This window comes from Mus caroli, chromosome 14 (genome assembly GCF_900094665.2).
Source record: "Mus caroli chromosome 14, CAROLI_EIJ_v1.1, whole genome shotgun sequence".
NCBI classification, from domain to species: domain Eukaryota; kingdom Metazoa; phylum Chordata; class Mammalia; order Rodentia; family Muridae; genus Mus; species Mus caroli.
Window position 1 is genome coordinate 106,425,955 of NC_034583.1, and position 26,297 is coordinate 106,452,251.

The 26,297-nt window shown below is 39.4% G+C and overlaps 1 protein-coding gene across 1 annotated transcript in view; it reads left to right on the forward strand.

Moving 5' to 3' along the window:
- Positions 1 to 26,297, forward strand: part of Gpc6 (glypican 6) — a 1,014,181-nt gene that overhangs the window by 233,406 nt on the left and 754,478 nt on the right. The window contains exon 2 of the mRNA XM_021181728.2: positions 12,585 to 12,743. Within this exon, the coding sequence (XP_021037387.1) occupies positions 12,585 to 12,743 (159 nt within the window). The remainder of the gene's footprint in view (positions 1 to 12,584; positions 12,744 to 26,297) is intronic.

Sequence of the window (26,297 nt, forward strand, 5' to 3'; positions counted from 1 at the left end):
ACCTGGCTAGAATCCACCATTCCTTGTAGCACAAAAACTTCCCCTATGACAAGGAGGCCATGAAGAACGAAATTAATGTGGAAGCAGAAAAAGAAAAGAGAATGCACTCACATTCTCCACAGGTGCATATACCAAATGTGACAATCTCAGCCATTTCCGGTGCAAGGTGAAGAAACCAGTCCTTGCCTTTCACACTTCTCCACAATGCCCTGAGAGGATGGTCTGAAGCACACCCCTACACCCCATGCAAGAGCCAGCAAAAGACTCTCCGCATAAAATGTGTTATCAAACCCGAGTTATATATTTAGGAGAGAGAATGATCCTGAGTGCAGCAACTGGAGCAGCTTCTAGAAGTTTCTCTATGGAAATGGAGAGAACTTATTCTACAACATTTAAGAAAGAGTTCCACCGCCCTCGGACTCTTGAAGACAACCATTTCTGGCAACTCCTCCAAGAAACTTCCAGTGGTCTGGAATGGGTGCTGATCTCAGTCTAATCTGCTGCAATTTTCTTTTCTGTTTGTCTCCCCCAAAGCTCTCTGCAGAAGGAAGCGTGAGGAATATTGAGCTTGATGTTGGTTAATAAGATTTCACACTGAAGGGCTATGCTGACTATCCTAGAAAATGGATCACTGTATACATTACAAATGCATTTACAAAAAGGTACCAGCCAATATTGGTAGTGACAGAACAACATAGATGAAGGTATAGATATTGTGAATCAACACCCAAGGACTTGAACCAGTAATTTCATAGCTCACCCGCACAGTATTGCAATGATGCATAGTTCATCTGATTCTCTTCCATGGCAGATATCTCTTACAGAACCTTCTGTCCTTTGCAGTTATTAGGTAGTTGCTGTTTTTCATAGGCCTCCCTGCCAGGAAGGCAACCTCCCAGCTAAATGCAAACACCACCTCTTTAAAACTGTTAAAGCATCCTTGAAGTTTTTCCAATAGGAAAATTCTGTCCATGGTCTATCTCCCACAGGACCCACGTCTATTTGACTACCAACAAAAAGTAATCTTATGCAATAATACTATACTTTGAATTGTCTAGGGATGTGACTGTAATCGTATTTAAAAGAAAAACGTATTTGTCATATTTTCGCACTCTTAACAAGTTACCTTATTCTTAGGAATGTTGAACTTTTGGAGATAAGATCTGTACAACTTATGATGTTTAAAGTCTTGCTACAGTATGCCTTTCTTACTCTGTACTCATAGCTATGCTTTTTCTTTATTGTGGTGACTTTACATTAGAATTAACATCTAGCGTCTCTTTCCTTCACCTCGCGTTTACTCATGGTGTAGATATCTACTTATTAACAGGGATATTATTTTAATGGCATACTTAGACATTTTTACATTTAAAATGCCATTGTGGCATTACATCCATTTGATAATTATGTGTATAAGAGGTAGCATTGGCAATGGGTATTTTATGAAAGATGTGAATGGGGAGCTCAAATACATTTTTCATAAAAGGAAGTTTGAGTGGCAGCAGGTTTAAAAATCACCGTGCACTGAGTCGGTAAAACAGAATTCCTGGAGTCCCCATTAGCTTAGCTCCCTTTCTCCGACTCAGCCATGCTTTAACAATGGCATTTCCAACTGTTTCAAAGTGAACGTAATATTTTCATTGGATTTACACAATGTGCATCCATTCCTTACATTATTGTATTGATTTATTGTACTTCTTTTAGTTCTTGACCAAAAATATATAAAAATCATTGTGGTCTGGGGACTGAGCTAGGCATGAGGAGAATAACTGAGGGACAGAGGAGAGGATCGGGTCTCCAGGAGATTCTGCTTCTTCTAGAAGCATGGATGCATAATGTAGATCCATGTGCATCCAGGACCATGTGCAGTTATTATGGTCCAGTAGCATTGGGATCCTGCAGTAGATCCTGGATGATCAAGGAAAGTCCTAAAGTGATATTTAAGTTAGAACTAAAGGAAATAGAAAGGAGAAGATACTGAAGGGAGGAAGACTTGTGCTTTCTTATCAGGTAGAGTAATATTTCTCAGTAATGTCTAAGATATGACTGAACATAACATTCTTGGGCTGTTGTTCTGTCTGGCAGAAAACTGAAGGACAATGATAAGAGATGATCGGAAATAGAGGTATTTCCACAGATACCTTCGAATGATACTTCGTTAAAGTGAAGAGTATAATAAATTTACAGATTGATAGATTTAGAAATTGTTATGAATGTGTACATGTATATTATACTAAATATACAGACAGATTTAGATATGTTGTGAATGTGTATGTGTATAGTATACTAAATAGCAGACAGATAGATTTGCATATGTTTTGAAGGTGCATATGTATGGTATACTAAATATACAGACTAATAGATTTGCATATGTTGTGGACATACCTTAATCTTCACAGAAGCAATCAGTGTGGGTTTTCATTTTGTTTGGTTATTTTTGAAAACAGTTATTTAAACTTAGAGGATGTCTCATGGAATTAGGGTGAGATTGATAAATACCCAGTAAACATGCAGGAACCATGGGGATGTAGGTTCAGGCAGCCAGATCCTAGAAGTTCTACGAGGAATTTAATTCCTTCATTAAATGATTCTTTGCATGTGGCTTGCCTTACTGTATTCTCATAGGTTTTATCTTCTGTTGAGTCAGAAGCATAATATAGGAATTTTAACCATGGACGTAAACCTTGCCAGGACCAAGAGGACTGGGCTGACTTTGAGTGACTAAAGTTAACTTTTCTGAAACAGTATTTTCCAAAAAATATATAATGCCATTGCACTTTATCTGTTACATTAAAACGAGGCCATGGCCAATGACCTTTTGCAGTAATGTCTAACTGTAAAAGAACCAATCTGACGACTTAAGACTTCCTGTACTATAAATCATATTTACACATTCAGCCTCGTTGGGTTTAAAGGGTGGGTCCCTGCAGGGCTGCATGTATTTTTCAGCAGTGTTATAGAATCAATATAGTTGTCAATTCTCCCCTTTTGGAGGCCATGTAAAAACAACAAACAAACAAACAAACAACCCCAGAAGAACAACAAAAACTACTCATAGAAAAATAGTCAGAAGATGAAATAAAAGCTAAGAGTTTGTCTCCAATGTAGTTCTATTAAGATTACTCGATCCATTCCATAATCAGCCTCCAAACGCTGACACCATTGCATACACTAGCAAGATTTTGCTGAAAGGACCCTGATATAGCTGTCTCTTGTGAGGCTATTCTTGGGCCTAGCAAACACAGAAGTGGATGCTCACAGTCAGCCATTGGATGGATCACAGGGCCCCCAATGGAGGAGCTAGAGAAAGTACCCAAGGAGATAAAGGGGTCTGCAACCCTATAGGTGGAAAAACAATATGAACTAACCAGTACCCCAGAGCTTGTGTCTCTAGCTGCATATGTATCAGAAGATGGCTTAGTAGGCCATCATTGGGAAGAGAGGCCCCTTGGTCTTGCAAACTTTATATGCCTCAGTACAGGGGAACACCGGGGCCAAGAAGTGGGAGTGGGTGGGTAGGAGAGNGGGGGGGGGGGCAGGGNATGGGGGACTTTTGGGATAGCATTTGAAATGTAAATGAAGAAAATACCTAATTAAATAAAAAAGATTACTTGGGATTTTTGAACATTCCTATTTATATTTATATCCTTTTCTTAAGTCAGTTCTCTCACTGAGACAGTCATTCCCCTGCAGCTGTGTGGAATGCATGCATTAGTTTCAAGATGGTGGTTGTCTTGTCTTCCCTGAGTGTCTTTATTCTTCTGTGTTTAAAACATTATAGCCAAGGTTTAATCACACAAATGTTTTAACAACAATGCTTGGCTCTAATGCTGCCTCCTGAATTGGGACATTTTAAAGCCCCTGGTTTGAAAAAGATGCGTGAATTTATTACAGCATTTGAAGTGGTGCCATTTTAAAGATCAAGGTCCCCATACACCAGTTTCTGAACGCCACCTCTTGCCCTTTATTAATCGCAGAAGAAATGCCTAGGGATGAGGGCTGTCTGCTTTATGGAGGTCCCCCATCAGTCATCTCTGAAATAGAGACTGATGCTATTTACCTGTGGGCATCTCTCTTTGATGAATAGTGGGAATTAAATCAATTATTATAAATTAATGACTCTATGAGTTGTAAAAGGTTGGGTATTATGGAGTTTCATTGTCATAGAGGTGGACAATTAGTGAAATATAAACTTGTGGACTACACTATAGATCTTGTGACATTTCCAGCCACTCTGCCTGTTATTGCTTTCCTCTGTATGATACCATCAGTGGAGCAGTCACGGTTTTACAGATGCCCACTGAAACTGCAGTATTTTATAGAGGAGGGAATAATTTTTCATAGAAGCTTACATGCAGTTCAGTTTGATTAGGTTCTTAATCACTCTCACCTAGACTTGGCCCCTGTAGTGAATCAGTCTGTGAACTAGTTTACGGCTATTGAGCTTTGAACAGTAAATCCTAAGTTTTCAAGTGAGCTGTCATATAATTTAGTAGGAATGCTGATCTGCTGTTATCAAGGTCAAAAACAAGTACTTTATAAATTGGTTTATTGTCTATCACCACGGGATCATGCAATTCAATTGTAGAAATGGCTAACTTTGAGTAAGCAAAGAGGAGAGCCGGATTACAACAGCAATAAACTTGAAATTGATCATCATCTGAGGGTGAATTCGTAGGAGGCAGTTGGTTTGATGGATGCAATATGGGTCACAGAAAGCAAAAGGTATAAGTCAGCATGCTAGTCAGTGGTGCTGCGGAAGTTATGGGAGCTGGGAGTTATGGTTGGCCTGTGTTTGGCAAGCACGTTTGGAGAAGCGTAACTAGACCTTGCCAGGTTGGTCCATAAAGATGGAACCTGGGAAGAGGATCAAATTCAGAGAAGATACCATTCATGAAATAGGATTAACATCATCTTTGAACATTGGAATATAAAGATTTGGGAAGTCCGTAAGGGGTAAGGGTGCCAGGTATCTGAGGGAGTCTGACATTTACTAATGAATGTTTAGGGTTCGTGACTGCCCCTTTAGACCACTGAGTGTATTCATTTTGAAATACATGTGGAAAAAGTAACATGTATTAAATCTATTTTGGGAATCAGGGAAATGTCTTAGCATATATATAAAGTATATTCTAATATTGATGATGTAGATGTAGTCCATTAAACCTACCTGAGTTAGCACTGACAATTGATGGTTCATGAGCATGCCACATTCAGGGTGCTCTCTCCTCTCTTCCGTTTTTGTCTCTGTCTGCATATAACTTCCTCCTTTAAAAAGAAGCTTTCAATGTTTTACCCTAAATTATCATAAGAAATATATTGCATAATGCAACCAAATGCATACATAATGCAATGTGGCTGCAGCAAAAGGTTCCAAGATATGTGCTTACTTATATGATGAGCTCTGGAATGTTCTTGGCGTTTTGTTTGTTTGTTTTGATTTTGTTTTGTTTTTTATGGTTGATTGCTATTGACTTCCTGTTAAGATATTTCACTCCCTGCCTTTTAAGAGACATTCGTCAGGGCAAATAGGACAGGTGCAACTTCTTACTTCAAATGTAGCTTAGGCAACATGGTTATTCCTTAACTAGAAGTCAAGTAAGAAAAAACCATATCATCATGCAGATCATGCAATCTTTTTCCTTTTAAGTGCATCAAAGTCTGAGAGATGGATGAAAGTCCAGATATGTGCTCTCATACAACTTGTGTTTGTGCTACCAGAAGACCGAAAGCATGGGTGTGGTTCTGTACATTATGTTGGAATATGTAACGATAAGGTCTCTTTCTATCTCTTAACGTTAAACATAATAATTATCAGTTTAATCATGCATTGTATGCCATGTGACAAATGAGTGAAAGGACTGAAAAGCACATGCACTCTAATGAGTATTTTGTTGTTTCATTGGGTTTGAGGTTTTGTCGTTGTGCAGTGATGATTAGACCTAGGCTGTCTGCATGCTAGGTACGCACTCTGCAACTATGCTACATCCCCAGCTTCTTCTTCTTATGCAGATTCTGACAAAATCTCTACCAAAGCAGTGACTGATAGGAAGGAATAAGAGGGTATGATAGCAGTGAGGAGAAACAGCTCTCTCTGGAATAATACATTTTAGGTTGTTTTTGCCTTTCAAAAAAAGTTTTACAACTCTACTTTCTGTCCTGGGACGCCAGCACTCCAGAAATCAGTTCTGTCACCGTAGATCTTCTTGCACAATGATAGATGTTCTACTCTGACTCATGATGTCTATTACAGTACAGGGAGCTGAGGTTCCCATTGTCTGCCATTCTGAAAGCAGTTATACAAGTCCACTCTCTTCTGTCCAGAACAATTTTACTATGCTCTGACAGTTGACAATGGTGATGAGCCAATTTTCTCTTGGTCCAAATGGGCATTTCAGCCATATGTCTTTCGGTGGATTGCAAAATTGCGGATTCTTGTAGTCTAAGGGCTTCCCTATTGGACTCCGGCCTTAACTGGGAGACAGATCCAAGCAGCCAGCCACCAATTTTAGCTCCACTTGTTGCTCTGCTGGTAATGGCCCAGACAGCCATTTAAGAAGTGATGCTCAAGTTACAGGTTATGTGGAGAATCTGTCACTAAGCACAGGGATGACTAAAGCTCCGTAAAGGAAGCAGCATCAGGATAAAGGGAGCTTGCATACTGGCCTATGCTGCCGCGCTACATAATGAGAAAAGCCAGTCTTTACCACAGAGTGAAACCCACTTCAAATATGCAAAACAAACACAACACTTACCAAATCACAACAAAAATGACTGTACTGTTTGCATTTACAGTTATGTAAATTTCATCGAAACAGAAGGAAGGCAACACAAACTCAGTTTCCTTCCTGCCTGTTCCACTGCCAGCCACATTCCCTGGGCCTGCTGCATCCAAGTGAGAGTGTGCTCTATAATGGCTGCTACTGAACATCCCTCCCAAGTTGACATCTGGGAACCTCGTTTTGGCTGCTAGAAATCTGCCACACTGGAAATATTTATACTATGGGAATTTGTGTAATTTCAGATTACACTGGAGTGTATCTTGCTTTTAAATCAAACCCAACACAATAAAATTCTGTGGAGCTAACGGGTAATATTTGAAAACACAGTACTGACTTTACTTTCAGTCCTTCAGAGATCACTCTTGATGGACACTGAAAGAACAAAACAGCTTCTTTGTTCTTGGTTGTGGGTTAAATTTGAATAATTCTAGACAATCGGAGTGAGCACCAATATAGAAACTGAGAGCTGGTGTGTATGATGCTGCAACTCCCAATGCTCTTGGTTAGAGAATCCTCTTTGTATGTATGAAAGCACGTCACATACGTAAACACATATGCATAGGCTTCCATTGCGGGTTACTTGGAAGGGTTGTACTGTGTGAAATATGACCCAAGTTGACAAGTTCACAATCTGTAGGATAGCATCATGAAGAGTGAGGCAAGAGCTCAGGCTGTAATTTAGAGGGAGTTTTATTTTTTATGACACCTCAGTTCTCAGGATTGGTTAAGATTCTTACATTATGAATCATGATATTCTTCCTAAAACCAGCTGCTTAAAGATGTTAATTGTCTCCTCAAAATGCCTTTATGTCACCTCCTAGCTCCTCATTTGAATTCCCAAGTGCCACAGCCCAGAACACAGACATAACTCTTCCAGGATCTCAATAATCTCTCCATGCCATCCTAGGGCTGAGAAACATGAAACATTTTATTTGTTTTCCAGTCCAAGTACAGTGTGAACACTTTTCAGTGAACATAGCAGGCAGGAAAATCACAGCACATTGTGAAATGTTTTTATTGAATGCTTCCTTGTCACTAGTTAGCAGTAAAGCACTCGTACACAGAGAAGCTGCAGAGTCTAGAATGCAGCTGGATGCTTCTGTGCTCCTTCATGCTCCGTTCTGATTTCTTCTTGCTATTCCTGAACTAAATTGTAAGGGAAACACTGGTGTGCAAGGATGTAAAGCCGTTGAGAGGATGTGATATATCTGAATCAGGGAATACAATCTGCCTCCAAATAGCACTCTTCGGCTCTTTCCTACAGATGTCAAATCCCCTTGTAAATTGAAATTGTCATTGCACCATTGTGGGTTTGCTACTGGGCTCCTGGAGCCTTGCCTTTGGTGAGTGTCCAGCTCCTGATACAAGGGCAACAGGGAGTGGGGTGGCTGCATTGAACAGCAATTTTACTAGAAATGTAAAAATTCCATAGAGCCTACATAAGATGTCATAGCAGGAAGGATGTCTGTCCTCTGTCCTGCTGACTCTAATTACTGCTCATTCCTTGTCTTTTTCTTGTCTACTCTGAGCAGAATTTCTTCTTCTGTCATTGTTGGCCTGATACCTTAAGAGTCTGACACAGGAAAATCAGCATAAGAAGGAGACAATGTCTGTATCATCCAGGGCAGTATGTTGGGAATTCTCTCTGTGCAATCGGGATTCAAATTAAACAATTAACTTTTAATTCCATTTTATGAAGGGTATTTTTTTTTTGTAAATTTCCTAGTCAAAGTATTAGAAACACAGGAAGCAGCATTATTTAAATCTCTTACCAGGAATCACACACAAAAGGATGTCAGCCCTAGACGTGCTTTAAATAAGACCCCCAAAGCAGAATATTTGCTTAGTTTTCTCAAACTAGTTGGAATATTTGTTATTATGTTGATCAATATTCTTAAACAATCAATGACTTTAAATGTACAGAAGGAACATTTATATTAGAAAAATTGTAGAAAGGATGCATGCAACTGTTTGGTAAATTTAAATTTATGGAAGTAAAGTGGAACCAATCTTTTTTAAAGATGCCAACTTCTGCTTGTATACATCTGGTTGTTGTAAATACAAATTTAGAAGACTACTGCACTCCAGGTATGTTAACTCCAAAGCAAAGTATCTCCTATATGAGAAACTGTAGCTAAGCCTTAACCTTGTCTAGAATATCTTGCAGCCCTTCATCTTTTTCCTTCGGTGATGACAGAGTCTGAACATTGCCATATCCAAAGTAAATACTGCCCTTCTGCCAGACCTCACTTGCAGGTTTAGGAATCATTGCACTTTGTAATATCTCATCATCTTTAAATAATTTATCTCCTCATCTCTTGCCTGCCACCTCAAAAGAACCGGGATAGTAATCTTTCTCAGGGTTCTTGATGTCTAGGGAATCTGAAAATGTGGTGGCCTGGAGTCTGAGACATCAGTCCTTCTTGGCATATCACTTCTGTTGCTTGTTAGGGATTCACACTCTCAGGTCCCCTGGTTGTCACCTGTGAGTTCAGTGAGTTTGTGGGAGCAGACCAGCAGGGGCTAGCTCACTTGACTAATGAGGCCCTGATGTCTGCTGCTCTTAACCACCCTGCCACTCACCAAGTCTAATTTTGACAGTTTTTAGACCAAGGGCCATGTTTGGAGGCTGTGGGATTTGCCAGGATCAAATTTCTGCTGTCACCACAGCCTCCTGGCGTGGAAATGAGCATCTGGGCTGGCTTTGGAGAAGAGATATTGTAAAAATTGGCATAATTGAAGGGGACACTCATAGGAGGAACAGCCTGATCTTTTAAGGACAATTTAAGACCTAACTGCATGCCCTTGAGTTCCTTTTGCAGGGTTCTGTTGGAGATTCCTTCTTCCATATCTAAATATTAGATTATTTACTTAAGAGAAATTCAAGGACAAAAGAATTCAAGATTTTGATGGCATTAACTCCCCTAAGATGTGTCAACTTCTGCTATCCTTCTTGTCTGTGGTTGCGTTTCATCTTGTACCATGAACCTATGTAGTCGTTTCCATATACAGTTTGTCAATCAAGGATGGATATGCTTGAATATGAAATTTTAACTGTGCATTTTCTTCATCTGTGGCCTCCCATGCTGATTTTTGTCATCAAGAGCATGCCCTGATGTGTCTATCTACTCTCTGATTTAGATAAATTATATACCTAATTATATATCAGGTATGTTATAGAGAATCTAAGATAGTTTGATAAAAAACAATGACTGAGAATCCTTATAGACCATTTGTTTTCCTTCTTTATAAATTGTAACTTTGAAATTACCACTGTTATATGAAATGGTCCCCAATGCTCAACTTATTCCAGCAGAGAAAGTTTCCATGGCATGGGTTAGATCTAGTTTCTTCATATGGTGAACTAGATTTGAGCATGCTCAGAGGGAGGTAAACAATTCTGTTACTTAAGCCTGTGCAGTCTCTATCCTAGCTACATTCATAGCATCTTAATGTTGATAAAGTCAATAAAATGATGCAAAGATTACCGTCATCTGTGGTCTGTAATTGGCATTATATCTACTAACACTTGAATTTGAATTTCATAAGGCTTCATTATAACACTAAATATTGTTCTTTGATATTTTCCCAGCTGTACTCACCAGATCTATAGAAGCAGAGGTTGGAATTGGTTTAGCATAGAGGCCATGAAAGGAGAGCACTCATGTACCCCTAGCCAAGCATGATCTCAGAGCCAAGCAAGTTTTCATGAGCTCCTCATATTTATCTTTGTTTGCATGTGGGTGAACATGCATGCTGTCATGTACATTTGCTCTCATGTGTGCCTAGACCTGTAGGTCCCTGTGTGAAAGAGCCATCCTTGCTTCTTCATTGAAGAATTAGATGGTTCATGCATACAGTGGTATGTCTCAAAGGTCTGCTCATTTCCCTCACATTGGTTCTTGGCAGGGAGACTCATAAAGCCAGTGACTGACAAGCAGAAGAAGAAAATGGGGGGGGGGGCTCCAGAGCAACATGTAGAGGAGTGGTAGGCCTTTCCTGGTAGCACACTGACCTTGCTGACTCAATTCAGATGAGGTAACTGGAGTGGCCTTGCCTGGCCAATTTTATTGTGGCCTTAGAGTAATCATGTTGGAGACTGGAGTTCTGTGGGGGTGGTTTGGGGGCAATAGGAGAGTCCCAGCACCAGAGTGACTTCTGAAGATCCTGGGAGGCTCCTCTTTCTTATTACCTAACCCAGTCTCTCCCTCCAGCACATCCCAGAACAACTTCAGAAGTGTATTATGAAATATTTAAAACATATGGAAAATGTAACAGTGATGTGACCCCATGTAGCTGTTTCTAACAGACTTTTGCTCCTCCTCAGGAGCGATGAACCTTAATTGGATGCTTTTTACTCTCAAGAGTGATAGGTTCCCGCCCTTTTTTTTTTTTTTTTGGTTATAAAATTATGTGTAGTTTCAATGGTCTCATACCATCTTGGAAGTCACATAAATTCTACCTTTAATATGTAAACTTGGCCTGAAACTTTCTTTGTCCTGTTGTGACTCAATGTCACAGGGTATGGTGATACCAAAAAGGGGCTTCCCTTTCTCTGAAGAGAAAGGAAGTGGGTAATGAGGAGAAAGAATTTGTAAAGGTGGAAGTAGGAGGAGTGGAAGTAAATAAAGAAATAGATGGATGATAGAGAGATGGATGATAGATAGATAGATAGATGATAGATGATAGATAGATAGATAGATAGATAGATAGATAGATAGATAGATGATAGATAGATAGATAGATAGATAGATAGATAGATAGATAGATAGATAGATAGATATTTAATACATATATAAGGTTGGGAAAATAGGCCACCCCAGTCATACTTCATAAGGTTTGTGGGAGTGTGAGACACTCTACATTTCACACTGGACTGCAAACAACTTTTATTTATCCTGTTATCATCACTTGCAAATTCAATTGTCATTACATTAAGTATTAAATTCATTTGATTTCTGACTTGCACATCTGGGTATGAATTTTGGTTTTACAGCAGGGTGTGTTGAGACCGTTTTCCTCCTTCCATCTAGACTTTGTGATTAAACCTTTTCTGATAAGCCATAACACTAATGTAGATGTAATGTCAAAGCAAAGTCAAAGAAGTGGCCCAGCATCAAGCTGGCACATTAAGCACTAGACTCTTTCCCTTTAATTGTAGGTTTCAGTACAATACAAGCATCAGTTAAACCCATCAGTAGCTTTTCCCTTCCAGGACAGATTCTATCTGGCAAAAGTGCTACCTGAAGAATGTGTGACACAGGAGGCCACCATTAAAAGCATTCTCCCTCTCTCACTTCTGTGTTCCTACAGACAGCCAGGCAAGCACACACAAGTATCTATAGCACCATCTCTTGTCCCCGCCGCCTAACAGATTGTGTTCATGGGCCTCAGTGCCATTCACCTCCGTGACATTTCCAAAGACAAGCACACTTAAGACTCTCTGAGAACTCTTCTTGTCACCTGGTGTCATCTGGTACATTTTGAATAAAAGCAGGAAGGAAAACAAAACGAAAAATTAAGAAATTTTAAAAAATAACCAAACAGGTGTTTTGAGAGCTGCCTCACACCTGCAGTTAGTTATGTGGTGAGAACAGAGAGCAAATATTAAAATATTAGGTTTGACTCAAGTCTCATGGGCCTTGGGGTTGGTAAGCACATAGATGCTAACATCTAGAGTGTGTCCAGGCAGATGGCTGGGGAGGGAAATGGACAGGTGCCCCCAGGATTTGAATCAAATCTCCCAAATCTATCTAAAGTCCTTGCCATTTTGTAGTGATGTCTCCTTTCTTCTCACTGCAGGGGAGCACTTACGCATCTGCCCTCAGGAATATACCTGCTGCACCACAGAAATGGAAGACAAGCTGAGCCAACAGAGTAAACTGGAGTTTGAAAACCTTGTAGAAGAGACAAGCCACTTTGTGAGGACCACGTTTGTGTCGAGGCACAAGAAATTTGATGGTAGGCAAAGCGGGGTTCTCTTCACTGCGATGTGGTGTTCATGCGATGTTTTGTTCTACTAGGAAAAAGCATTTTTAAGAAAGAGGTTTCTGTTCCTTCTCAAACATGTACCGCATTGTCTGTGTCTAGGAAAGGCACGGACATTCTAGAAAGCATACTATTTTATAGTGATGTCAGACGATGACACTCTGGATGAACAAAGCTCTTTTGTGTTAGTCTCCTGCCTGGGAGATTGCTCAGCAAAATGAAGGTCACTGTTTCATTCTTTGGATGATCCCCGTTTAAGGTTTCTGTTAGTTTAACTTATCTTCAGTTTTTCCAGCGGGAAGTTTCATTGAAACGTCTTGTCACTTGCGAGTATTTGCACTGCTGTATCCTTTTTAAGAGGACAGACTCTTGGGAATGGCAGTGACAGGGTCTCTCTCTCTATGAGTGTTTCCAATGAAGTAGTGCAGCCCACCCTGTACACTCTGTACAGCACACAGTGTGGAGCATTTCATAAAGGCTTTCAACCCTCTTTTCATTTCCAGATCATAAGTAAGCAGACTTGATTTCATATTTTAAGAAATATTTTTGGAATAGAAACACAAAGTGTGAAAACAATTACACGTATAATTTCCACTTGAATTTCTAGTGAGGAACTCCAATCATATTCCAATACCGTCTGAATTTTAACAAAAACTTCAATAGCTGAAGGGTATGTTTAGGGATGGAGTGGTAAAGAAATGTGTGTATTACGCTCTCAATCATTGTGAACCAAATGTTCAACTTGTTCAAGGCTTCCTCCATCCCCATTGCACGTGTTCACTGACCCAGGGTCAACATATCATTCACTTCACTCTCTTCAGTCAGAGCACCACAGATCCAGTTAGGAAATAATTTCTTTTTCTATAATAGGTAAATCGCTTTATTTTATGGCTGCTTTTCACATGATTTTTACACTGTTGCTTTTCAAATTGCTTCTCCGAGTTGTAAAATGATGGGTGTACATGGATGAACTAATGATACACATGGGTGAACTAATGATGGTGTGACTTTTCCATGCTGCTGATGTTTTATCTTCCCTGCGAGAGTGTTCCAGCACCTTCCTGCTCTTCACTCCTGCCACATGCCAAACACTCTCCGTCATAGATGTGAAAGCAACTCCTTATTTAAAGTGTGATGCTGAAAATGTTTTCACTCGAATCCAACAAGGGAGTACTCGGCCCTTGATTGACAGATTACAAGTCCAGTGGCACTGACGACTCACCAGTACGCATTGAGACATCTTGTCCTTCAGTGCAGAGAGCAGCTGAGTGAAATCTGCTCTTGCTGCTTTCATCTTGTGTTTGGAAACTAATTCTATGCATTTCCAAAGCCGTCTTTCTTAAGTTTGCCTCTCATTCTAGAATTCGGAGCCTTGGATGTTTGTTTCTCATAAGAAAAATAGTAGATTGCGACTAGCTTCATGAAACGTTTGGTGCGTCTTTTACAGAGAAGGGAAGTCATTTAACAAGTCCAAGCCAGACACTTCTGACATTTTATCAGTTACTCTTATATCTCATTTGTTTTAACTAACAAATCTCCCTCCCTTTTTAAAAAAGTGAGTTTTAAAATGAGTTAGTGTAGGTAGGGATCTGTTGTCAACTCCTTAGACAAAGGCATGGATTTTTGACAGGAGTATATCTAACATGATGGTGATGAAGTCTTTAGCAAGACCCTCCTCTGTTGCAGTTCTATGAGAGTCATAAGAGAGAAGCTAAGAGATTCTGGAGGCAATATGTCAATTTCATGAGACTTTTAAAGGGAATATATATGTAATCTTCTAGATGTCTTCTTCCAGAGTTTAGTCTTGAAAAAAATATATATATATATGATAATTCCAGCAATAATTTCTACCTTTCTTTCACTCTAATTCTGTTATATGATTATATGATCTATCTTATTAGACCATAAAGGTGATCCTGCTAGTGAACCTTCAAAAGCAATGGGACATTCAGAGAAACTTTGGTCATAGTGCAAGCTAGACAAATGCCTGTTATAGCTGAGCTATAACCCAGGCCTCTGTCCCCCACTCCTTCTCTCTTTTCATCTACCCCTCTTTTCTTCTTCCCCCTACTTCCCTCTCTCTCTTCTCCTTCTTTCCTTCCTCTTTTTTTTTTTTTGAAAAGTCACTCCCTTGAGGCATTTCCTGGTGAGTATAAGTGGCTGTGACCACAGAAAAACTATCTTGCTAGAATCAACTGTGGAATGTAACCTTTTGGGTTTTATTTTCTTGCATAAGAAGCAGTATTGCTGTCAACAGCTTAGAGTTTAGTTTTAGAGATTTTCAGTTCGGTGAGGCCTTTGCATTATTACTGAAATCTGGAATCCAAACATCCCATTGGCATTTCCAACCACCTTCACAGTTATAGCAAACATACCTTTGCTAGCTACACTTATTGATATGAGAGAAACAAAGAATTAATTTTAATCTGAGAACACGGCTACCTATGCTTAGTAAGGATAGCAACAAGTGCATGCGGTCTATATGATCCAATCCTTAGTGCATTAATCAACATGTTAATTAGTCTCTTATTGTTGGCTTCTGCTTTTATTAGAAATGCCTTGTTCCAATTTTGCTCCCAGCTCTATCCTGACTGGTGAATCTGTAGAAATTTTAAACAGCATAAGCCTCATACTATTTTGGCCTTATGTATATTTTTCTCAGTTTTTACTTAATATTTTGAGTAATATTTAGAAGATCTATTGTGTAAAATTCTAAATAGTTACTACATAATGGGAATATATGAATACATTTGAATTTTTCCGCATGTTTCCAAACCATCAACTTTTGCTTCTCATTCCAATAACCTAATGCTTAAAAGACAGGGATTGGGAAGATGTATGCTGGAATGTATAGAAACTGTGTTCTTTAGCAGAGAGTTATCAGGTTAGATAGTTTTCTTGAGGAATGAAAATCACTTCAAAGCCCCTTTGGAAGTAGGTAGAGCTGTTCTCAGCATGCAGAACTAGCTTTATGTTGCTCTCCATAAGGTGAAGTTGTACAGAGGAACCAGCCAGAGGCACTCACAACTTTGTCCCCTTACTTCTGACCGCTGTCTGAAGCACACCTGAGAAGTTGAGGATCAAGGCGCATGGTTATGTAAACTTGTAAAGAATGAGAGGGTCACCCTTGTGCACTCGCTCGTGTTGGAAGAATTCTGTGTTTGTTGACCACTGGCCCTGTCAAATTAGCATCTTTGTCTAAGACTTCACTGTTTTTATGCCTCTTGTCTTTATGCTATGTGTTAGGAGCCCCTTAGGGAGTCTGCTGAGGGTGGTAACTGTAACCAGAGGCAATGCAGGGCTTCATCCTTCACACTGTAAAATGCTTACCCCATTTATCAGGGATAAGATGCAACACAAAACCACACATCCATCAAGTGGCAGAGTCAGAATTCTGTCCTAAGCTGAGCATGCCCTCTTGTTTACTGTCCTCTGTCTTATACCATAATCCAGTCTCCATATGTGTTGACATGTCATGGCCAAACAAGTAGCTATGCTTCTGTCTCCCTGCCTATCCTGTCCAGATTATAATGGGGAAGAAGCAGAAATGGTTGCAGGAAAGAAAAGGACTCAGAGATATTTTTAATCCTGAAGATAAAAAAAAAGAAAGAAAATTACTTACCTAAATATAGTTCAACTCCCTGAGGATCTGGAGCCTTCAGAGGGGAGGGGCCTTGCCAAGTTTCCATCAAGGAGCAGGAAATGAATATTGTAACCTGATACCTACATCAGTCTTAAAAATAGCCACGTTGTAGGCAATCAATATTTAGTTTATTTGTTTTAAGTATACACTGGCAAACCTTTCCTGATGCTTCTTTAACAAAAACGATTGCAATAATTGCACACTAAGCATCTACCCACATGGAAAAGGCAGCCACAAGAGTCAGTTGCTGTTGTTCCAAAGTTTAATAGAATAAAAACCCGCCTTTCCTGATGCAGTGGAGGCCAGTTGTGTACACTCCTTAGCTTATGTAGCCGGCTAGATTCTATCAGGGGGTAGGCAGTTGAGCCCTTTCTTAAGATTGCCTGTGGAACACAGAGTTATTTCTTTGCTTAAATGAATATGGCTTTCCTTTATATTTATTCAATGTGAAATTTACCTACAATTTGAACTTTCTATAAAGGTTTCCTTTTTTTATTGTTGTTGTTTAGAACTTTCTTCTTGATCATATTATTGGACTTTGCATCCTAATTCTTAATTTATATATTTTAATGATATACATTTGTCAAGAATTTTGGCAGCAAGTACATTTTTAAAAAGCAAACTAAAAACAGAAGAACATTAATTTCCTTTCTTATGCAGGAAATTCCTGTGTTGACACCCTCAGAATACCCATTTCACTGAAAGCAGGCGTTATTTATGTGCTGAGGTGTAGTGTTATCACAGTGCAAGCCTGCTCATACTTACTTTTAAAATATAGTATCTCATCTATATACCACATAGATGACAATAATGTAATAACTTCTTTAAAATATAGTCTAATTTCTCCGAGAAAGCACCTACATGAAAGAGAAAAAAAGGGGTTCCATATGGTAATAGACTCTTCCTTATTTTCCATCATATGGGTCATAATGTACATGTCTGGCAGAGTATACATGTATAATTTCAATTTGAAAAGCTTTCTCCGCCGATGGACAACTCTTAGGCAAGTGTGACTTATATAGAAAACTGACTAGTAATAACTAAAATATGTTCATTGCTGTAGTAGTTCATCTTGAAAGAGATGTAAATATTAAATGGAGATTAAAAGCAGGTTTGTCTGGTTATGATCATGCACACGTGAAATGCCATAGTGTGGGGATAGAGGCAGGAAGATCAGGAATTCAAGGCCAGTCTCGAATACATAAGAATGAACAAAACAGAATGAAAATAAAAGCACAGAAGTGACCTGCATCCTAGAATAGAGTACTTTGCAATAAGGAGAAAGTACTGCGCTCTCCTCCTTAGAAGTACCATGATAGACTTCTTAGAGGAATGGACAGTCAATATCCTTAAAGGATGGTTTAAGACTGTAATAATCAAAGGAATGGCAGAGAGCACAGGGCTCCAGAGAATTTATGTGCAAGTCCACACACATTTTGATAGCATAGTTGCTACTGCTTTATCTCCAGCTAGCATTACGTATGAGCATCTGCCATCTCCCTACTTCTTTAGGTTGGTATCCTGATTTAGATAGAAATGTCTTATTCTTTATATCAGCCTTCTAGTGTTTTGCAACAACCACATAATTTTAGGGAATAGACAAGAAGTGTCTAATTTTCTTTAATAATTGGATCCATTTTATATACTTGATATCGTTTGGGGAGCAGCACTCAAGCTTGCCCCCTCTTTGTTTTTTGGTGAAGCTTGGAGGTAGACAAAAAGTTGGAGTAAGGTATCCATTGGAGGTTTAAGTGCAGCCGATGCATTTTGGCTTGGGTTAGGTCGGATAAACTGAACCTCACGGTCTTCATCATTGCCACTAACAATGGAGCAGATGTTCGATTACACTCATCTACAGAGATGGAGAGTGGAAAGAAAGATTTTCTCTATATCCCTCTCTACTGTCACTCTCAACTGTTCCCTATTGCTCACTCCAAACCATAGTCTACCTCTTTATAGGACTGCCTTCCATTGCATACCAGGGCACACTGAAGAATACCTGTATAGCATCGTATACATTCATACTCTGTCCCTTTTTCCAAGATGTTGCTGCAAAAAGACAAAGGTGTAATGGCTCCACCTCTTGTACTACTTATGCCTTCTCCCACTGTATCATCTATTGTGTTCATGAGGGCTAGAATGCCCACCATCATAAAATGCAGTTAGCCGGATGCCTCCTTTATGTTTCGTGGGTCACCACCACAGTGACAGGTGCTCCAGCTGCAGCATAGTCTTCTTGAGGTCAGATTGTGTTTGGTGGGGTTTAATCATAGAAATGTTCTCTCCATCACTTAGAAAGTAATCTGGTAGCTGGGCAGTGGTGGCTCACGCCTTTAATCCCAGCACTCGGGAGGCAGAAGCAGGCAGATTTCTGAGTTCAAGGACAACCTGGTCTACAGAGTGAGTTCCAGGACAGCCAGTGCTACACAGAGAAACCCTGTCTTGAAAAACAAAAACCAAACCAAACCAAAACAAAACAAAAAATGTATTCTCGTAAATTTTCCCAAGGGCAAATGTTGACAAATGGATGTGGTCTTCATTTTTTCCTTCCTCTTCAACTCCCACCTCAATCATTCCATCCCCTATCCTTTTCTTCCACTCTCTTCCTTGTTTAGATCTTAGTAGATCCTCCAATCACAAAGATGCAGGATGTAAATCAAATGCTACATAGACTGTGTGAAGAACTAGCAATCCTTTTCTAGTTTTTAGACCCTCCCACCCCATGCCTCACAGTAACATCGCATTATTTTCCAAGCGTGGTTGAAATATTATCTGATTATTGCCAATACCCCTGCACAGTGGCGTAGCTGAGGAACTATTTTCTAGACAAGTCCATTTCTTCTAAGTATTTCTTTATCAGACACTGAAAGCAGCCCTACCAGAAGGGTTCTTGGTCATGATTGTTAATAAGAAGACAAGTATCTACTCTCTGAAATTGGCTCACTAATACTTTTGGTGAGTATGGGTATATTACAGGAGAAATTTCATTTAAGTTAAATTCATGTGCCACTGAATGGAGAAAAGCTGATTTCCTTATTTTAATGAAAAATCAAGAAAAATGTTTAATGGGAGTTTAAAACAGAGCTTGCTGGAAATGCCTTTGTCTTCTGGTGTGAGTACATAGTAGCTCTGTATAGATCAGGCTGCACGGTGTGTTATGTCAGCAACTTCTTCAGTGTAGTAGTGTGGCCACAGGGTAGAAGGTACTGGTGTACAGCTGGCATTGCTATGAAAGGTTACTTGATATTTGTCAGTGATGAGAAGTGGGCACTGAACTATTTTTCACTACTGTACTTAGACAGCACAAAATTGTCCATTTCCAAATAAAATCAAATTTTAAAGCTGTCAATCCCCCCATCAGTCCTTTATGTGTTAAAAAATTCTGGGGGTGTCTTTGACTCTCTGGTGGGCCTTTGAATTCCTTTGCACCCATGGGGTTCCTACCCTTCTCTGAGGAGAAGGGAAGGGAGGAATGGGGGCAGTAGTATAAGGCTGGGACTGGGAGGAGAGGAGCTAGGAGCTAGAGAGCTGTGATCAGGCTGCAAGGTGAGTAAATGAACAAGTTAATGAGGGAAAAAGATTTGAGATTCAAAAGAAAAAAATGAATAAAAGTGACTCTTTATTTTAAAAAAGACAAAAAACAACCCCAAAACTTCGACGTCATTGTAAGGTCCTACTGAAGTGAAAGTGCACAGAGAGGAAAGGGAAGACACCCATACAGGTGGTAGGTAGAATTTTGAGAACAGACTCATTGTCCTTAACTTGCAAACCCATGCAGATATTTGTATGTGTGCTGGGATTGGAGCCCAGGCATTTCACACACTAGGCAAGTTCTCCAACTCGGAGCCACATCCCTAGTCCCATCCAAATTATTGGTCTCTGTTGCTGTTAGGCATGGAGGTCATATGCAGAATTGAAGAGCCACCAGTTATAGAATCCTAGAATTAAAATGTTCTGCTAGCAATGCTGCTCTCACTTTTCTGTTGTACTGTCTTTGCATAACTGTGGTCAATTACACAAAGCACACTGGTCTTCAATCAGTAAGGCGCATGGAACTTAGTTAGTACCAGTGACCTGATTCTATCTAAGCATCTATGGTTGTTTTCCTTCAACTAGTGCCCATGATGGTCCGTGTAAATCAGGGCCTGCCAAAGCAACACAATCATCCCAGATCTTTACCAGCTTTGAATCAAGGTGCAGTATAGACAGTATGTATACAGCTAAATAAGGGAAGTATTTTTCTATAGCTTGGATATGGAACAGCATCCACCATGTACTGTGAGATAAAAGCTGGATCAGCTAGGTGGAAAGAAAATGTCATAGTGGAGCAGCTAAGAGGTTCTGGCCAGTAGGTTACATTCAGATAGTTGAATGTGTGCCTTTAGAATGAAATGTGGGGTTCTTGTCTCTGCTTTGTTCTACATTATGACTTCTTTGCATGATTTGGAAGGATGTTGCCGATTTCCTTCAGGCCCCAAATGTGATGTATGTGTTACCATGCCTCAGAACTAAGCCAGTAGATTGTGAAGTAGAACCTCCCAAACCGAAACAAAGTGTGTCTTTGTTTATTTAAGTGGATTATCCCCAGTCTTTTGTTATATTGATGAGAATCTAATTAATACTATGTTAAAGACAGCCTTCAAGATTCCAAAGTCAATGTAACATTTCATAAAATAAATTACCAGTAACATCTCGCAATCATTTTCTTTACAAATCATACTTCTCTTTCATTCGCTAGCAAACTTCTGTTGATTGATTGACACTAGCAATGAAAACTAATGTTGGGCATTTCAGCAGTTCAAAGAAATCAAATGTTTGTGCAAGTATTGCGATTCTGGTGCACAGGAAAACGCTCCTGAGCCAACTGTTGAGGAGGCGTAGTTACCAGCTCAGAATGTGGCCCACAAATCTTGGACTTTAGAAACATACATTTTCTGTTTAAGAATGTGCCATTTTTAATTTTCTAAAAGATTTGCTGAATAGACAAATATTAATCTTGAGACTTCTGAGAATGTCCATGCATAGCTTTTCTGTGATTTGATCCCTACTTAATGGTTTAATTAAACACTGATACCTTGAAATTGGGAAGGAAACTTGGATGTAAGGAAAAAACATGGGCTATATATCTTTGAAGAAATAGTCATCTATCATCTGTCTGTCTGTCTGTCTGTCTAGCTAGCTAGCTATCATCTATCTATAAATCAATCATCTCTCTTCCTATCTATCTACCTACCTGCCTACCTACCTATCTATGTATCATCTATCTATCTCTCATCTATCATCATCAATCACTTTTCTAAATGGAATCAAGATGCAGTTGACTACAGAAACGGGCTCTGTTAGACTCTCCTCCATAGTATTTGGTTATGGGATCCCTTATAATTTTTCTTTTATGTACTATTCTTATTAAAATATGATCCTTTTAAGACTAATCTCATTAAGTATATGAATTTTGTTTGCCTTATTATATTTTATCTTCCCATACTTGACTTAAAGTAGGGCATAATTAATAGTGCTGTAGTGTTGTCTCCCTGTGGCACTAACCTGTGTGGACTCAAGGGCACATACTGGCTAGATGAATTGCTTAAAGACCTATAATAAATATGACAGAAGAAAATGGGGAGCCTTGAATTCTAGTTATCTATTAACTCTTACCATCCATAAACCTGGAACTCAGTGGCACTTGTTCCACATAATTTAATGGAGCTAATTTTGAATTCCCAAAAATAAAGGTTGACCTCTCCTGGGGTAATCATCAGAGTTCAAGTTTAAAAGCCAGGTACTGTGTGTTCCTGGAATCTCCATGGTGGGGAGACAGAGGTAGGCAGAGTCCTAGGGCTCACTGGCTAGTGGACCTAAACTTATCCATGAGCAGGCCAGAGATAGACTCTGCCCCACCCCAACGTGGACAGTTTCCAAGGAATAAAAGCTGAGGCTAAACCTTCATTTCCCAGTTCCCGTGGGCACCTGTCTGTCTATGTCTGTCTATCCTCTTCTGCATTTCCTGTCGCCCACGCACAGAAATCTTTAGATGACCTTCTAACACTTCAGATCATAGGCACCAAACTTTCTAAGCGATGTGCAGAAAGTGTGAAGCTTACCACTGGGCTCTATCTTTTATTGTCTATTGGTGGCCTACTTCCAAGTCATACAACTAATAGTAATAAATGTAATTTCAATAATTAGTTCATCATCTGATTTAGAAAAAATGTATTTTGACTTTCTATGTTTCATAGGGCTGTTTTACATGTGTCAGGCCTCTCAGTTTGTAAAATGATTTGCCAAGTTTGAAATTCTTCTCATGATAGTATCACGTTTCAATTCACAAGCAAGTACATGTTGTAATCATGATATTTCCTGTGTCTGATTTTGTTAAACATACATTCATTTCAGAAATTTTGTAAACAAATTCTCTCCATGACATTATATGCAAATTTATAGAGCAAAGCATCATGGTATAAATTACTCCAGCAAGCAGCTCTGGTGGGGACAGAGCTGAGAATCACTGCTCAATGTGTGCAATTAGGGAGAGTTTCTCGGTAAGCACATTTGCTCCACAACTGACTTAATGTATAGATCACTCGGGATGGATGAATACAAACAAGTTCATGCACTCAAGTTTTCAGATCATTGCAAATCTCAATTCACACTAGAGGAACATGAATATTCAGTGACTTCACATTTATAGTGTTTACTAAATACTTATTGATTTTCCATAATTGTATTTAAAACAACTTTAAATTTGTATTCAAAATGCCTGTTTCTTAGAGGCCTTATTTCTTGATTCACTAGGTATTACGAATAGAGAAATACTTAATGACACGATGCAGTCTTGGCATGCTGCCCCAGTTGAAGGAGAGAGATGCAACTTCAAATATCATTTCTCCCAAGGCTCACTCACTGAGTTAAGTTTGAACTGAGCTTCTTTATGCCACTTTTTAATAATCCAAGATATTAACATTCTTTACAACAAGTGTCATGCAATGACTCCTGCACACATGAATGGCTTTCTTGCCAGCGACTAATGTATTTCTTCCTTTCATGGCCTGCAGGGATAATAGCAGAACTGTCTGTGGCCATGCCCCTCAGTCCCCAGCCTCCAGCCCCAGCCATGTGGTAGGGTGACCCTGTATGCTCTTCCCCTTTGGTGGGGTGACCCTATATATATATATATATATATATATATATATATATATATATATGCTCATTTCCTTTTGTCACATCAGTTAGACACGTTGAAAGGATTGTTCTCTTAGATAAAGTTGTATTTGCTTTAAATTCATAGAAACAATAGCAGTATCTGTTCTTTCTCTGGTAAACTGATGCTCAAAACCCAGCAACACACAATGATTTTCTGTGGTCAGAGCAGAAAGGTCTTTGCGAACTGAGGGGAAAGGTCAGCTGTTTGTCCTCCCCTGATGTAAAACCTCAAGTGTGACTTTATTCTCAGCCCTCTTCGCCCGTTGGTTTCATGTCAAAACTTATTCTTCACGTATTTCAGAAGCAGTGGAGAAACACACCATCATTGTCATGTATTTTAAGTTTACATGCAATGTTTTCTTTTTTAAGTTATATAATGAAATAGAGAATTCTCCGGTAACCTTTAAAAGGCTAAATAAGTTGAGCTGTGATGACTAATGACCTTTTTGTCTTCATAAACATTTCCTTGCCATTTAAACAAGCATCTGCACATGAAATAAACTATCTTGCCAGTGAGCCAACTTTCTTTTTTTTTTTTCTTTATATACATTTCAAATGCTATCCCGAAAGTTCCCTATACCCTCCCCCTGCCCTGCTCCCCTACCCACCCACTCCCACTTCTTGGCCCTGGCATTCCCCTGTACTGGGGCATATAAAGTTTGCAATACCAAGGGGCCTCTCTTCCCAGTGATGACCGACTAGGCCATCTTCAGATATATATGCAGCTAGAGACACGAGCTCTGGGGGGTACTGGTTAGTTCATATTGTTGTTCCACCTATAGGGTTGCAGACCCCTTCAGCTCCTTGGGTGCTTTCTCTAGCTTCTCCATTGGGGGCCCTGTGTTCCATCCAATAGACGACTGTGAGCATCCACTTCTGTATTTGCCAGGCACTGGCATAGCCTCATACGAGACAGCTATATCAGGGTCCCTTCATCAAAATCTTGCTGGCATAGCAATAGTGTCTGGGTTTGGTGGCTGATTATGGGATAGATCACTGGGTGGGGTAGTCTCTGGATAGTCCATCCTTTCATCTTAGCTCCAAACTTTGTCTCTGTAACTCCTTTCATGCGTATTTTGTTCCCTATTCTAAGGAGGAATTTTCATCACTAAACAAAGAAGTTGATTTTCCCCTTATACTAGGTGATAAGGTCCTCAATTTCAATATTATAATTAAATTCTTCCATTGGAATAATAAGCTTTGCAAAAATAGCATACCTTATAAGTATAAAAATGAATGTATTTCTCTTAAAAACAGTTTCAAGACATTGATAACCATTTATATAATTGGCTATTTAACATTTGATGTAGAATAAACCACTATTTATTTTTGAAAATAAACTTGCAATTCTTATTCTGGTGGATGGATTTTTTTTTTTGTTTTCCCTGGGGAAATAAAAAATATATATGGTCTTCCATACATTCTGTATTTCTCATAGGCTAATATAGCTGATCTTTGGAAGTAGAGTTGAATATGCAAGAGGTGAATGTTTTTTTTTTTTTCTGAGTGTTTCTGAAATATACTCAGTCTAATGGAGGATCATGTGTAGAGGGCTAAGCCGTGCAGGGTGTTCATTAGCTACAACTTATAAAGGCCCTGGAGTTTGTTTTTCCCATCCTCTCATTGGAGATAGTTGCATGGTTTTCAATTAACATCTCCATTTACATCCAGCTGGCAAAGTAAGCATCCTTGATACCAATAGAGAGCAAAGGTCACTGACTCCCGCTTGAACAGATGGTTAAAATATATGCCCTTCCCTTCACTGTGCTGATGCCTTTGAGCCACCCAGAGCAGGCCTAGGGAGCAGATTCTGAAGGGTGAAATCGCATGTGGACTTTCACCTTATTTACTGATGTAGCATCGGTAGCTGTTGGTCCAGATGCTGTAGCGGCTGTTGCTTTGTGGATTGGGATTCGGTAGCAGCTGTTGTGCTTTGCTAGAGTGTCTTTCTGAAATTCAAAATTTAATAGCCTGAGACTCTAGTCACTGAAAGCTATGCTGAAAGTTAATTTGCTGAATCCAAGTTTATTTTCTTGCCTCAGCTATGGTTTTTGATGGAGCCTCTAGTGAAGAAAGTACTAAATTGGTGCCTGAGAGGTCCAAGAGGCTAAGACTGTAATGGCTCAGGACAGTCATGAGATTTGCAGTATAATGACCTAGCTGGGTTTGCATGGTCGCAGGTTTAAGTCCATATTCTGCAGTAAATTTTACTTGGAGATATGCTTTGGGAGTTACCAGAGAGCATGACCTACAACCTTTGGCATAGTCCCAGCTTTTAATCTATTTACCAATCTTGAGATATTATTTTGTAGTTTTTCTGATAGATAAGTTGTTTTTACTTCTGTATTTATTCCCTTACATTGTAGATATCTATTTTGTTCCCAATAATTTGGAAAAAATCCCAATATTGCTCTAGGACATAGATGTCCTTACACCCGGGCGCATGTGGACAGACTGTGCTGGTGGAGTACTTAAAAACCATGCTAAGGTGATTCTAGGTGTGTTAGCGAAGTAGTGGTGGACCGGGGAGGAGTTAGTAGGAGGATTGCGGATGGATATAACCAACACACATTGTATGAACTTCTCAAAGAATTAATAAAAATAGTTTTAAAAAGAAATGCGCTTTCAATAATGTGAACAAGATCCTGTAAATGGAAGTAGTCAACAGGAGGAATTAATTTGTC